At 39.7% G+C, this 12492-nt stretch overlaps 1 protein-coding gene across 1 annotated transcript in view; it reads left to right on the top strand.

The window, feature by feature from the left end:
* Positions 1 to 12492, top strand: part of LOC126161662 (uncharacterized) — a 251167-nt gene that overhangs the window by 77179 nt on the left and 161496 nt on the right. Inside the window, exons 3-4 of the mRNA XM_049917657.1 lie at positions 930 to 1150; positions 7985 to 8195. Coding sequence (XP_049773614.1) covers positions 930 to 1150; positions 7985 to 8195 — 432 coding nt within the window. The remainder of the gene's footprint in view (positions 1 to 929; positions 1151 to 7984; positions 8196 to 12492) is intronic.

Below are 12492 nucleotides of genomic sequence, written 5' to 3'. Positions count from 1 at the left end.
AGCTTTTTTCCTAATATTCATATTAAAGTAATCTAGAAGTAAGTATCTTTGTTATGAGAGTGAGAAGTTTAGCACTAGTCATAATTTGTTGTTAACCTCCAGTGGCTGATTCTGATTGTCAATGTACAGCTTGATTGCTCAGCATTGCTGCAGGCTTTCTTTTATGATGGGATTTATGGTATAAGATGTATGACTGAATGAATAAAAGAAAGATTTTGATAAATTCTGTACACAGTCAATGACTATCAACTGTGGTCTTGATCTCTTCAAGAGTTTCAGTTCTATGAATACAATGGATAATAATATATAGAAACTCTGAATTTAAAAAAAGCAAGTATTTAATATGAGTGTTAAGTGGATGAAGTTCATTTTAAATAATAGGAGCACCAGTCCACCCAGCAGTAAAGGATATCTCAAACATTACAGACAAAAACCAGCATTACTACAAAAATAAATTAATAACTCTTTTTGTACAACACTCAAATTTAGCAGATTCCTTACGATTCAGAAATCATATCTTTAGAAATTCTGTTGAGTTTCATCCCTCCAATTAATGTCATAAGAACTCTGCTCTTACAGCATGCATATTGATATTAATTCTGTTGACATATTAGTGCTGTACATCCTTTGTGTTCTTTTTACTGGAAAGTTCTCCAATTCTTAGATCTTCTGAACATAAACGATGTCATAAAGGTCTATTTATCTTCAAAATATCTCATAAATTGATCATAAAGTAAAACTTTATATACTACCATCATTTTCATGAAAAATCACAAATCTACAAGTAACAACATTTATGTAACATATTAAAGACACTTCATTATATACAGTTTTCCATTTGGAGCTGTACACAAAGAATATTAAGCTAGCTTTTGATTCCAATGCATTTTCTTCAGTTGTTTGTTATTCTATATTTTCTTTTATTTCAGGTGGACCAGCACATCCCTGTTTCAGAGAATGCAAAGAAAATGAAGATCCTATGATATGTCACTACAATTTTACTGTTAGCTTATTCACAACAATGAGTATACAATGTGGAGACTGCCCAAATGTTGAAGAAGACTGCAGCAAGCCTGGATGTATTACAGCTGGTGGTGCAGTGCGTTCTGTGTCAGTTGTTAACCAGCGCATACCAGGGCCTGCAATATTGGTAAAATTCCTGTAGAAACTCACTAACATAAGAAAGCTTCAAACATGTTATTTTCAGATTGGAATTTTGTAAGTTTAAGGTAGAGATACAACCAAACAATCAATATACTGGGAGGTAATAAATACAGAAATGATCAAACAGTCTATCTACTGAGAGGTAATAAATACAGAAATGGCCTTTAGGCAGTAACTCTTAGCTTTCAGAGACATCTTCATGTGACAAATGAGAGAAAAGGAATTGATTTCTTGCCTTATTCAAGCATTAAGAACCAAAATTACTCACAACATAAAGCCAAAGATACATAGTAGTAAAAAAAGGATAAAGAGGAGTCTTGGATATGAGTAGTTGGCTTTGGTGAGAGACGTAAAAAACATGCAACAAATGTCGTACATATTATGTCCAACTTGATGTCATATCAATGCAGATTTCTTCAATATAATGGGTAGAAACAGTGAGTAAAAAAGATTGACAACTTTGCAAGACAAACACTTTGTATTATGAATATTCTAATTAAAGAAATCCTTTTTAGAACAAAAAAGGAATCAAGTAGGCGCTATCGTAAAAACACACTCTGTTGCTATAATTGACATCAGAACATAAAATATGAAGTGGAAAGAAATGAAAAGGTCATTTCATTATGAATTTACAAATACTATAGATGAACTGTTGTGCACTAAATCAACTCTTAACCAAGAACTTACCTACCGGTATCTGTTAGAAATGCTGGAAACAACAAAAATAAAAAGTCACACATTAATTTTCTCAAAATACAGCCCATGTAACTGAAAAAACATGCTACTAAATGAAAGAGCCAAAACTATCATATGAAAAAGCAAACTAAAAAACACGTACAGGCTCAGCTACTTTTCCAAAGTCTGCTACTGTTGATAATGGCTCCCATGATTCTTTGAAATAATATTTGCTTCGCAAATAACTGTAGCTCATATTATACTCAGAAACAACAAAATATTTCTAATAAATAATTACTTGTAAACAGAATGATATTCGGGATTAACATCATAACGAACAAACTGATAATGTTAAATCCTTAGTATGTTCTCAGCCAATGACGACTGTACTCATTCGTAGATAATATCAGCTGCAATTTTCTACTAATAACCCGTAACTGAACCACATAGTCCAAACAAACAGTAAAGCTGTAAATACAAGTAGGATACTGTGAAGAGCACCATATAACATGACATATGATGCAGATCAACCAGGCACCATACACCCATGTTGTCATTCGTTTCCTTCAACACCTCAGTGAAATTTAACGTTACACCTGACACATATCTGTTGGTACACTACAGGAGAGTCTCTGCCAACATATAGTTTTCTTGTCTTTAACAACAAACCATTGAATTATAACCTGACATAGACCTCAGGCTGCACTACAGATAAGCCTGGCACTACAGAAAGCTTTTCTGCTGTCATATTCATTGGCTTCTTCAACTCACAACCAAACTGTTGCATTTAAATCTCACCTAGATGTTGGGCCACACTACAGATCAGTTTGTTGCCACAGAAATCTTTTCTGCTGTTAGATTTGTTGGCTTTGCCAACTCACAACCAAACTGTTGCATTCCAACCTAACCCAGACCGTGGTCTGTGCTACAGACCAGTCTGTCACCACAGAAATCTTTTCTGCTGCCAGATTTGTTGGCTTCATCAACTCACAACCAAACTGTTGAGTTCCAACCTAGCCTAGACCTCAGATTATGCAACAGGTCAGTGTGTCACCACAGTCGCCTTTCCACTGCAAGGTTCGTTGGCTTTGCTAATGCACATAAAAATCATCACACTCCATCATAACCTAGATCTCCAGTTAAACCAACCCATTATTGTGACATTAAGCTGTTCTACTGACTCATGAGGTAATCACTCTCTTAGAAATTGTGATTTGTCGATTTCTGTAATAACACTCAATCCACCAACCTTGCCCCTTCTCATAACAAAATCCAAACAAATTCCCGGCAAAGCGAATTCCAGTCTATAACAGTTTTATGGTCCATTTCTGTCTCATGAGCTGCAATCCATACAGGAATTCTTAAACAAAAAAAGTAAGGAAGTAATACAATACTTTTCATTGGAAACCTTGATTTCTCAAACCACACCCATCTAACAAACAGACTGCCACACACGATATTTGGCAGGGTGCCACGTAAACAAATTACTTGCATGACATCTTGGATATTCGGGAATCCAGCCGGATGTTCGCGTCGTTCTCGCACGATATTTCAACAGCATGCCTCGCTGTCTTCTTCAGGTGCTACCTCAGACTGTCTCAGGTAGCACCTGAAGAAGACAGCGAGGCACACTGTTGAAATATCGTTCGAGAACGACGCGAACATCCGGCTGGATTCCCGAATATCCAAGATGTCAACAGATCGCCGGGAAAGCATGAAAAATTACTTGCATGTTTCTTCGAAACCAAGGAAAATGTTGTATCATCGCCACAAATACTAACTTGCAATAGCACCAAATCAAATTGTACTGTCTGGCGAAACTCATGACTTTCATTGGTTCCCTCAGTTCATCAGCCAATTTCACAATAGTGAAACAGACATGAGGAATATGTTGTTCCCCATTTCACTAATTTCCATATCTTAAAAATCATGAGCAGAATTTGGCCCCACACTTGCCTTTGTATTTCATGATGCTAGTAATACGTGAAAAGCAATTTCAAATCCCACACAAAGATTCTGTACAAACGAACAAGATTATGATCGATAGAATGTAAGGTACATTAGAGATTAAATTCAAAATACACATCAAACTGTGACATCACAGCAACCATTACATCACAGGTAAAAGATGATGGTTAGTATTGAACATTCCTCAAGACCCAAATAGAAAAGAGGAACTGGGTTGCAGCATCCCTGAAAGAATTAAGAGATAGTCCTTCATGGACTAAATGTTATGCATAATATGGTCAGAGAATATAACTTCTAAGACAGCTTTTGTAGCAGGCTTGTTGTTCATACTCTTACAGATGTGAAGACTATGTATCTGCCTTTTAGATGTTTGCCTTAAGAACTTATAGACATACATTTTGCCATGATTTACAAATGGACAGAGTAATTGTTTTAGCACCATGTTTATTCTTTTTGAGGGGGGATGTTTACTACATTCAGTCAAAATCCTGACAAAATATTAACCAAAGAATGGATTTATCAAATTTTATGTGCGACTGAGGAAAATGATGAGCTAGAAAGCTCTTCTGGAAACAGCTTTTGAACATGCACTTTTTATTTGTGGAATCCAGGTAACACTGGTCTTATGAAATTTATGGAGAAGAATTTGACTGAATTGTGGCCTTTTGGACTTTTCATCAAGGTCCTAACACTTGTGGATTTTAAAGAAATGGTTGAAATAGGGCTCATAAGAGACCTTAATGCTAATTATGCTTCCTACAAATGGTGCAGAATTATCCCTTCAGAGACTTATTGTAGCTGTGTAAATTCCAGTGATTTCATCTGAAGTGGTCATCCATTTAAATAATACATGTGCTGAGGCTGGTCCTAGCCATGTGTAAAAGGAAGAAGAAGAAAGGTTTAAACGTGCTTATCTGCAGTGAAGAAACACAGATACATCTGCTCTTGAACATTAATCTTTTTATTGTTACAAGGAACTGACGAGGAACAGAAAACTGTCCCAGTGATGAAGATAATTTTCCACCACAAAGAGATTCTGGACTGACCAAGTACTTTAAAAAGAAAATTTAAGACAAATGCAGAGATGCATTTTGTCATGACATACAAATCTTGGAAAGCTTTATTTACAAAAACAGAAGAACTTGTTAAGCATGAAAGAAGAAGAAAAAGCACGAGAGGAATGAATTGATGCTAAACTAAATAGGAAAACAGAGAAAGAGAGATGTGAAGTGGAAGCAAAAGTGTTCTGTAGGTGACAATAGTGTCACCTACAATTATAAAGGAGTGATATGCTTTGAATCAGCCACTGGCAACCTTTGGTGACCCATATGCCTGATTAACCTACTTACTTGAGCTCATGGGCTGCCTAGTCATGTGACAAAATAGCAGTGCTCTTGGTGCACAAAGTCAAAAACATTGTGTCTGTGACATTAATGTTTATGGGGTAAAGCCACAATATGAAACACACTCTTTTCCCAATGTGCCACAACAGCAAATTGTTTTTATGTGTACCTCATCTTCATATATACTGTTTAAATTTATTTACATATCATGAACATTGTGCCTTATGATGTTTTACAATAGCTGTTTTAAAAACTTCCATTGCAGAATTCTGCAACACTGTTAGTAAAGAAACAATGTTCACAACATGTAAATATATGTAAACAACTGAAACTGGGATGCCACGCATCTTGAAAAGGCAGCATGGAAAAATAGATGCTTATAAAAGCAACTGGCTGCAGCCAATTCATTATAAATTACCTTCAGCTTCAACAGTTACAGTGTTATAATATGTCCATAATGCACAAGAACTATTTACTAGTGTTAATACCAGAAGTAACAGAAAAACAAAATACAGCAAAGAGACAGGCATTGCCAGTCAACAAACAGATGGGAGTAACTTTGGAATTTTTGGCCACAGAAAGTTCATTTGAGTGCTGCTCAAATCCAGTGGCAGGGAAATTGAATAGTGCATGCATGGAGAAGCAAAACTTTTCACTGGTCTGTATGAGCTGCGAACCTGAGGCAAGCCAATTGTTGGCAGAAATATGCAAAAATACATCCTGGGCAGAGTGCAATATGAGCACCTCACAGGTCAGATTGAAACAAACTGCAAACTCGATCAAGCCTGCGGGCCATCAGTTGCTCATGCATGCTATGAATGCATGAATGGTGTGGAACCAATAGATTTCAGTGTGCAATAAGCTGTTTCAAGAGAGGTATGTGCCAAAAATTCATAAAGTGCATATCCCCAATAAGATGATACCTTATGTTTGCCAACTGTGCTTGAAGTGTGCTTTTAGTTCATGTGGTAAAGATAACAGTGAGGCTTCTTCTGACTGCCTTAGTTATCACTATGTGTTCTGGTGGACGTAAGTAATGTTCATCATTCTTGTAGGAATTTCATTCATCATTTTGTGGTACATTCCATACAAGTTTTATGGCAGCATGTTCCAGAAGGTGCCAATGACTGTGTTGTCTTAATGACTGTAATTTTTAATTCTATAAATTCAAACAATTTTAAAAAATAAAGTGAAAACAAAGAGAGATGATAAATCCAATTCTTATTTTACTATAACTATATGTATTCAAAACCCATGATCCTGACAACTTCTAATGTCACAGTGTTAGTTGCAGTGTCAAGAGCATATATGAGGTGATGGAGAAATATAATGAGGCTGGCAACACTGTGAGCACTCTGGCAACATTGTGTTGTTCTACTTTTGTAGACCAGTGTGCTCATCTCTTCCACATTCTCAGTCCAAATTTCAGCTCTGCAGAGTCTTCACATGAATTTTGAGAGTGCCATTAGTCAAGCTGTGTTTTCATTGTGTGGTACAAAAATGGAACAGAGAAATTTAGAGTAACATTATGCCATCAAGTTTTGTGTCAAACTTGGGAAATCCATGAGTGTGACCTTTAAAAAGCTGAGGCAAGCCTTTGGGGAACATTTCTTATTAAGAGCACAAGTTTTTCTCTGGCATAAATCATTTTTGGAAGGCCGAGATCACATTGAAGATTAACCTCACTCAGAGAGACCTTCAATTTCAAAAGCAGATGAAAATGTCAAACATATGTATGCTCTTGTTAGATCAGACTGATGTTTAACAATAAGATTGATAGGTGGCCTGTTAAATTTAAACACTTTCACCACATATCAAATTTTGTCCAAAGTTTCGCACATACAAAAGATTTGTACAAAATAGTGCTGGAAAACCTCACAACTGAGCAGATGGACAGTTGATCTTCTTGAGAGGACTTCCAATGGCCGTGAATGGTTCAGTCATGTGATGAATCCTAGATTTTTTAGTATGATCCTGAGATAAAGTGGCAAAGTGAGGAATGGCACACTGAGACATCTCCTTGACTGAAAAAAGCTTGAATGAGCAAATCTAAAGCTCAAGACAATGCCGATTTTCTTTTATGACAGCAGGGGTATCATATGTGAAGAATTTGTTCCTCCAAGAAAAACTGTCGAGCAAGTGTTTTACGAAGATGTCCTTGAAAGGCTCAGGAAAATGGTGAATCAAGTTGGACTGGACACTGCAGACAAATGGATGCTGCACCATGACAACACCCCATACCATATAGCCTCTTCCATCAAAGAATATTTCACCTCAAAAGACATACCTGTTGTTCCACAGCCACCCTATTCACCTGGTCAGAGTCCTTGTGACTTTTTTCTTTTCCCAGAATTGAAAAATGTCATAAAAGGAGTCATTTTTGGACTCTGGAGAACATCTAAGACAATGTGACCAACATATTAAAGGCCCACCAATTGAACCCTTTGAGAGCTGTTACCAAGACTGGGAATAATGATAAAAGGAACTACTTTGAAAGGGACAACAATGTTGTATGAAAAAAGTACAATAAAATCTTTTGTGGATAAAAAACCATTCTTGTTGCTTTTCTCACATACCTAGTAAAAATGTGTCTTATCGTTGCCAGCAACTATAGCGTCTACTTTGCTTGTTCATATTCTGACCTGGATTTTCTGTTGCTGTATTTACCTTACAGATTCAGAATTTGAACTGAGTTTTAAAGTAAGTTAATCTTTTCAGTAAATTTTGCCTCTAATTGTGTATTGAAATCCTATTTTTTAAGAGATATCGATACAATATTTGAAAGTGCAATAATGATGTATGTATTGAATTTGACATTTTTTCCGTATTTTCAGGTATGCCATAATGACATTGTTGTAGTCAATGTCCTCAATTCTTTTGATAATGAGGGTTCTGTGATACATTGGCATGGTCTACGGCAACGTGGAAGACAATATATGGATGGTGTTCCTTACATCACACAATGTCCTATTCAGCCATATAATGAATTTCAATACAGTTTTAAGGCTGATGTTGCAGGAACTCATCTTTGGCATGCACACATAGGTAAATTATCATAAAATGTGTAACAAGAATGGGAATTCCTTGATGGAACAGTATGTAAAATAAGGGAAAAGCAACCATTCATCTATAGCAGACTGATGTGTGGCACGGAGAAGTACATAAGAGAAAACAGTATTCACACTAGCTTTCAAGCTTTTTCACTTTTTTTATTGAAAATACTTGCATTCACACCAACAACTACACAGACATCCAATTACACACTCATGCCCTCAGTGATTATTGATTATTGAGAGCAGTTGCCTGGGCAGGTGGAGGTGGATAGTGGATAGGGAACATTGCATAAGGCAAGGAGGGGGTAGTGTGTAGTGTGAGGAAGATGTTTCAATGGATGACTCAGCAGCTGCACAGCAAGATGAAAAGAGTTCAGGGAATAGAGCCTGTATGAGATAGCGGGGTGAAGGATGGGAGGGTGGAAGGAAGAGGTGGAAAGAAGAGGGAAGTGGAGATGAAGTCTGAGACAGGAAAAAAGGGTGGGGTGGAAAAGGGGGTGGGAGGGAGAGGGAGGGGGGAGAAAGAGAGAGAATATCCACATCTGGGGAGAGGGGGAGGGGGGAGTGGCAGAGTGGAAAGTGGTGGGAGAAGGCAATACATGATCTGGACAGGGAAGGAGTGGTGTTGACAGAAAAGAAAAGGAACAGGTATACTGAGACAGTGGAAAACAGGTTAGCTGAGAATTAGGCCAGGAGGATAGTGAGAGGGCAGAATGAACTTTAGTGACAGTTTCCACCTTCACAGTCCAGAGAAACCTGTGATGAAAGGTAGTATCCAAATGGTCCACATAGAGAAGCAGTTGTTGAAATAATTTATGTTGTGATGTGCAACATTTTTGGAACTGCATCATTAAGATCACAGTTAGCTACAGTTTGGCAGTGGCCATTTGTGTGAGTAGACTGTTGGTTACATGGTATGTCCACATAGAATACTCTACAGTACTTGAAGCATAACTGATATACAACATGGCTGCTTTCACATGTGGCTCTGCATTTTATTGGGAAGGGAATGACTATGACTGGAGCATAGTAGGACGTGGTGGATGACTGTGCGAGACGGGTCTTGCACCTTGATTGATCATAAGGAAATGATGCATTGAATGCAGGACTGGGAGCAGGATTCGAACAGGGATGGGGAAGGATATTCTGTAGATAGGTCGGGTAGGAGTTTTTGGTAGAATGTCCCCCATCTCAGTGCATGGCAAGAGGTAGCCATGCTCTGGTGAAATACACTCCTGGAAATGGAAAAAAGAACACATTGACACCGGTGTGTCAGACCCACCATACTTGCTCCGGACACTGCGAGAGGGCTGTACAAGCAATGATCACACGCACGGCACAGCGGACACACCAGGAACCGCGGTGTTGGCCGTCGAATGGCGCTAGCTGCGCAGCATTTGTGCACCGCCGCCGTCAGTGTCAGCCAGTTTGCCGTGGCATACGGAGCTCCATCGCAGTCTTTAACACTGGTAGCATGCCGCGACAGCGTGGACGTGAACCGTATGTGCGGTTGACGGACTTTGAGCGAGGGCGTATAGTGGGCACGCGGGAGGCCGGGTGGACGTACCGCCGAATTGCTCAACACGTGGGGCGTGAGGTCTCCACAGTACATCGATGTTGTCGCCAGTGGTCGGCGGAAGGTGCACGTGCCCGTCGACCTGGGACTGGACCGCACCGATGCACGGATGCACGCCAAGACCGTAGGATCCTACGCAGTGCCGTAGGGGACCGCACCGCCACTTCCCAGCAAATTAGGGACACTGTTGCTCCTGGGGCATCGGCGAGGACCATTCGCAACCATCTCCATGAGGCTGGGCTATGGTTCCGCACACCGTTAGGCCATCTTCCGCTCACACCCCAACATCGTGCAGCCCGCCTCCAGTGGTGTCGCGACAGGCATGAATGGAGGGACAAATGGAGACGTGTCGTCTTCAGCGATGAGAGTCGCTTCTGCCTTGGTGCCAATGATGGTCGTATGCGTGTTTGGCGCCGTGCAGGTGAGCGCCACAATCAGGACTGCATACGACCAAGGCACACAGGGCCAACACCCGGCATCATGGTGTGGGGAGCGATCTCCTACACTGGCCGTACACCACTGGTGATCGTCGTCGAACCCATTGTTCTACCATTCCTAGACCGGCAAGGGAACTTGCTGTTCCAACAGGACAATGCACATCTGCATGTATCCCGTGCCACCCAACGTGCTCTAGAAGGTGTAAGTCAACTACCCTGGCCAGAAAGATCTCCGGATCTGTCCCCCATTGAGCATGTTTGGGACTGGATGAAGCGTCGTCTCACGCGGTCTGCACGTCCAGCACGAACGCTGGTCCAACTGAGGCGCCAGGTGGAAATGGCATGGCAAGCCGTTCCACAGGACTACATCCAGCATCGCTATGATCATCTCCATGGGAGAATAGCAGCCTGCATTGCTGCGAAAGGTGGATATACACTGTACTAGTGCCGACATTGTGCATGCTCTGTTGCCTGTGTCTATGTGCCTGTGGTTCTGTCAGTGTGATCATGTGATGTATCTGACCCCAGGAATGTGTCAATAAAGTTTCCCCTTCCTGGGACAATGAATTCACTGTGTTCTTATTTCAATTTCCAGGAGTGTATGTTATTCAGTTTTCTAAGGCCATGGTGACAATGGGTGATCAGGCGAGTGCCAATCAGTTGCTTGTTAATGGGTTTACTGGTGTCAGAGGAGAAGATAGCATGGATATCTGTTTATGGATGAGCTGAATTGTCTGTCAATAAAGGCTCTGGTAAGGTTATCAGTATATTTCAACAACTCCTGCATTTCACTACAGATGCAGCATCCATGGGTGACAAGGCTGTAATGAAGAGACTTTATGGAACAGATGACAGCCATCATAGTGGAGGTATTATTAGTGATTGGTGCACTTGATATGACCATATGTATTTATGGAGCCATCTGAGTGGCAGAGATCATCATCTAGAAAGGTGGCTTATTGAGCTGAGAAGGACCAGTGAAGCAGATTTGGAAGTAAGTATTGAGGTTATGGAGGAACAATTAGAGAATGTCCCTGCCATGACTCCAGATCATGTAAATGTCATCACTGAATCAGAACCAGACAAGAGATTTTAGGTGTTGACTGCATAAGAAAGATTCTTCCAGATGCCCATAAATAAGCTGGTATTGGATGGTGCCATGCAAGTAGCCATGGCAGTACCAGACTTCTTTATAGTTTTGGTCTTCATATGTGAAATATTTGTGGGTCAGAATGTGGTTGGCCAGGAGGATTAGGAAGAAGTGGTGTGTTTGGTGTCAGGAGGGTGGTGGAGAAAGTTGTGCTCCTTAACCACATGACCATGGGCATGGGGATGTTGGTTTATAAGAACAGCTCACCCACAGTGACAAACAAGTGGTCTGTTGATAATGGAACAGAACTGTGGAAAGGCAGTGAAGGAAGTATATTGTGTCTTGAATATATGCTGTGAGATTACTGACAATAATTTGGAGATGTTCATCAACAGAGGCAGAGGTTCATGCTGTAGCAGAATTGTTCCCAGCTGCAATGGGACAACCAGTAGGGAAACATGAGATTGGGTTTGTGGCGTTGGGGGAGATAATAGCTGATTTTTTTTTAATTTTTTTTTTTCAGCATTATTTATTTGAGAGACAATTTATGCTTTAACTGGTTTTTGAAGGATCATGTATTTATCACCAATGAACTGCAAAATATATCACAATGCTGAGTTATATTTCAGAGGGACAAAACACGACATTGTATATGATTAATGTAACTTGAAAGAAAAATATCTTTAGTATGACAGCATGTGGCAATTCTAGTGTAAACTGCTAGGTGATACTGAAACAATACATTTTGACAGGAAAAAGAGGCACTTTACATTAACACAATGAGGAGTCAAATTTATGGAAACCAATGTAGGGAGAGAGACCTTACATTAAAAAATGTGGCATATTATATTTAGACAAAAACTAATTGAATTAAAGAGAATTAGTAGACAAAGAGAGAGCACATTTATAGAAAGAAACACTGACTGAATACACATTTATACAAAGAAAAGATAAATTAAATGCACTGATAATCGGTAGTGATGATGAGTGGACTTTGTTTTGTCACATATTAAGTTTGAAGATGAGAAAAGACAAAATTACAGTTGAGGACATGACATATGCTTTTAAATTGGGAGAGATGAAACACTTTCACTGGTAAGCAAAGTACATCACTTTTGCTGGGTGTGGGAAGGTGGGAGGATTGTGGCAGCGACAGAGGGTGTGGGTGTTGTGATGGGTGCCAGCA

Source organism: Schistocerca cancellata, chromosome 2, assembly GCF_023864275.1.
Source record: "Schistocerca cancellata isolate TAMUIC-IGC-003103 chromosome 2, iqSchCanc2.1, whole genome shotgun sequence".
NCBI lineage: Eukaryota > Metazoa > Arthropoda > Insecta > Orthoptera > Acrididae > Schistocerca > Schistocerca cancellata.
Note: the sequence above shows the minus strand (reverse complement) of the source record. Positions and strands in the feature narration are given on the sequence as shown.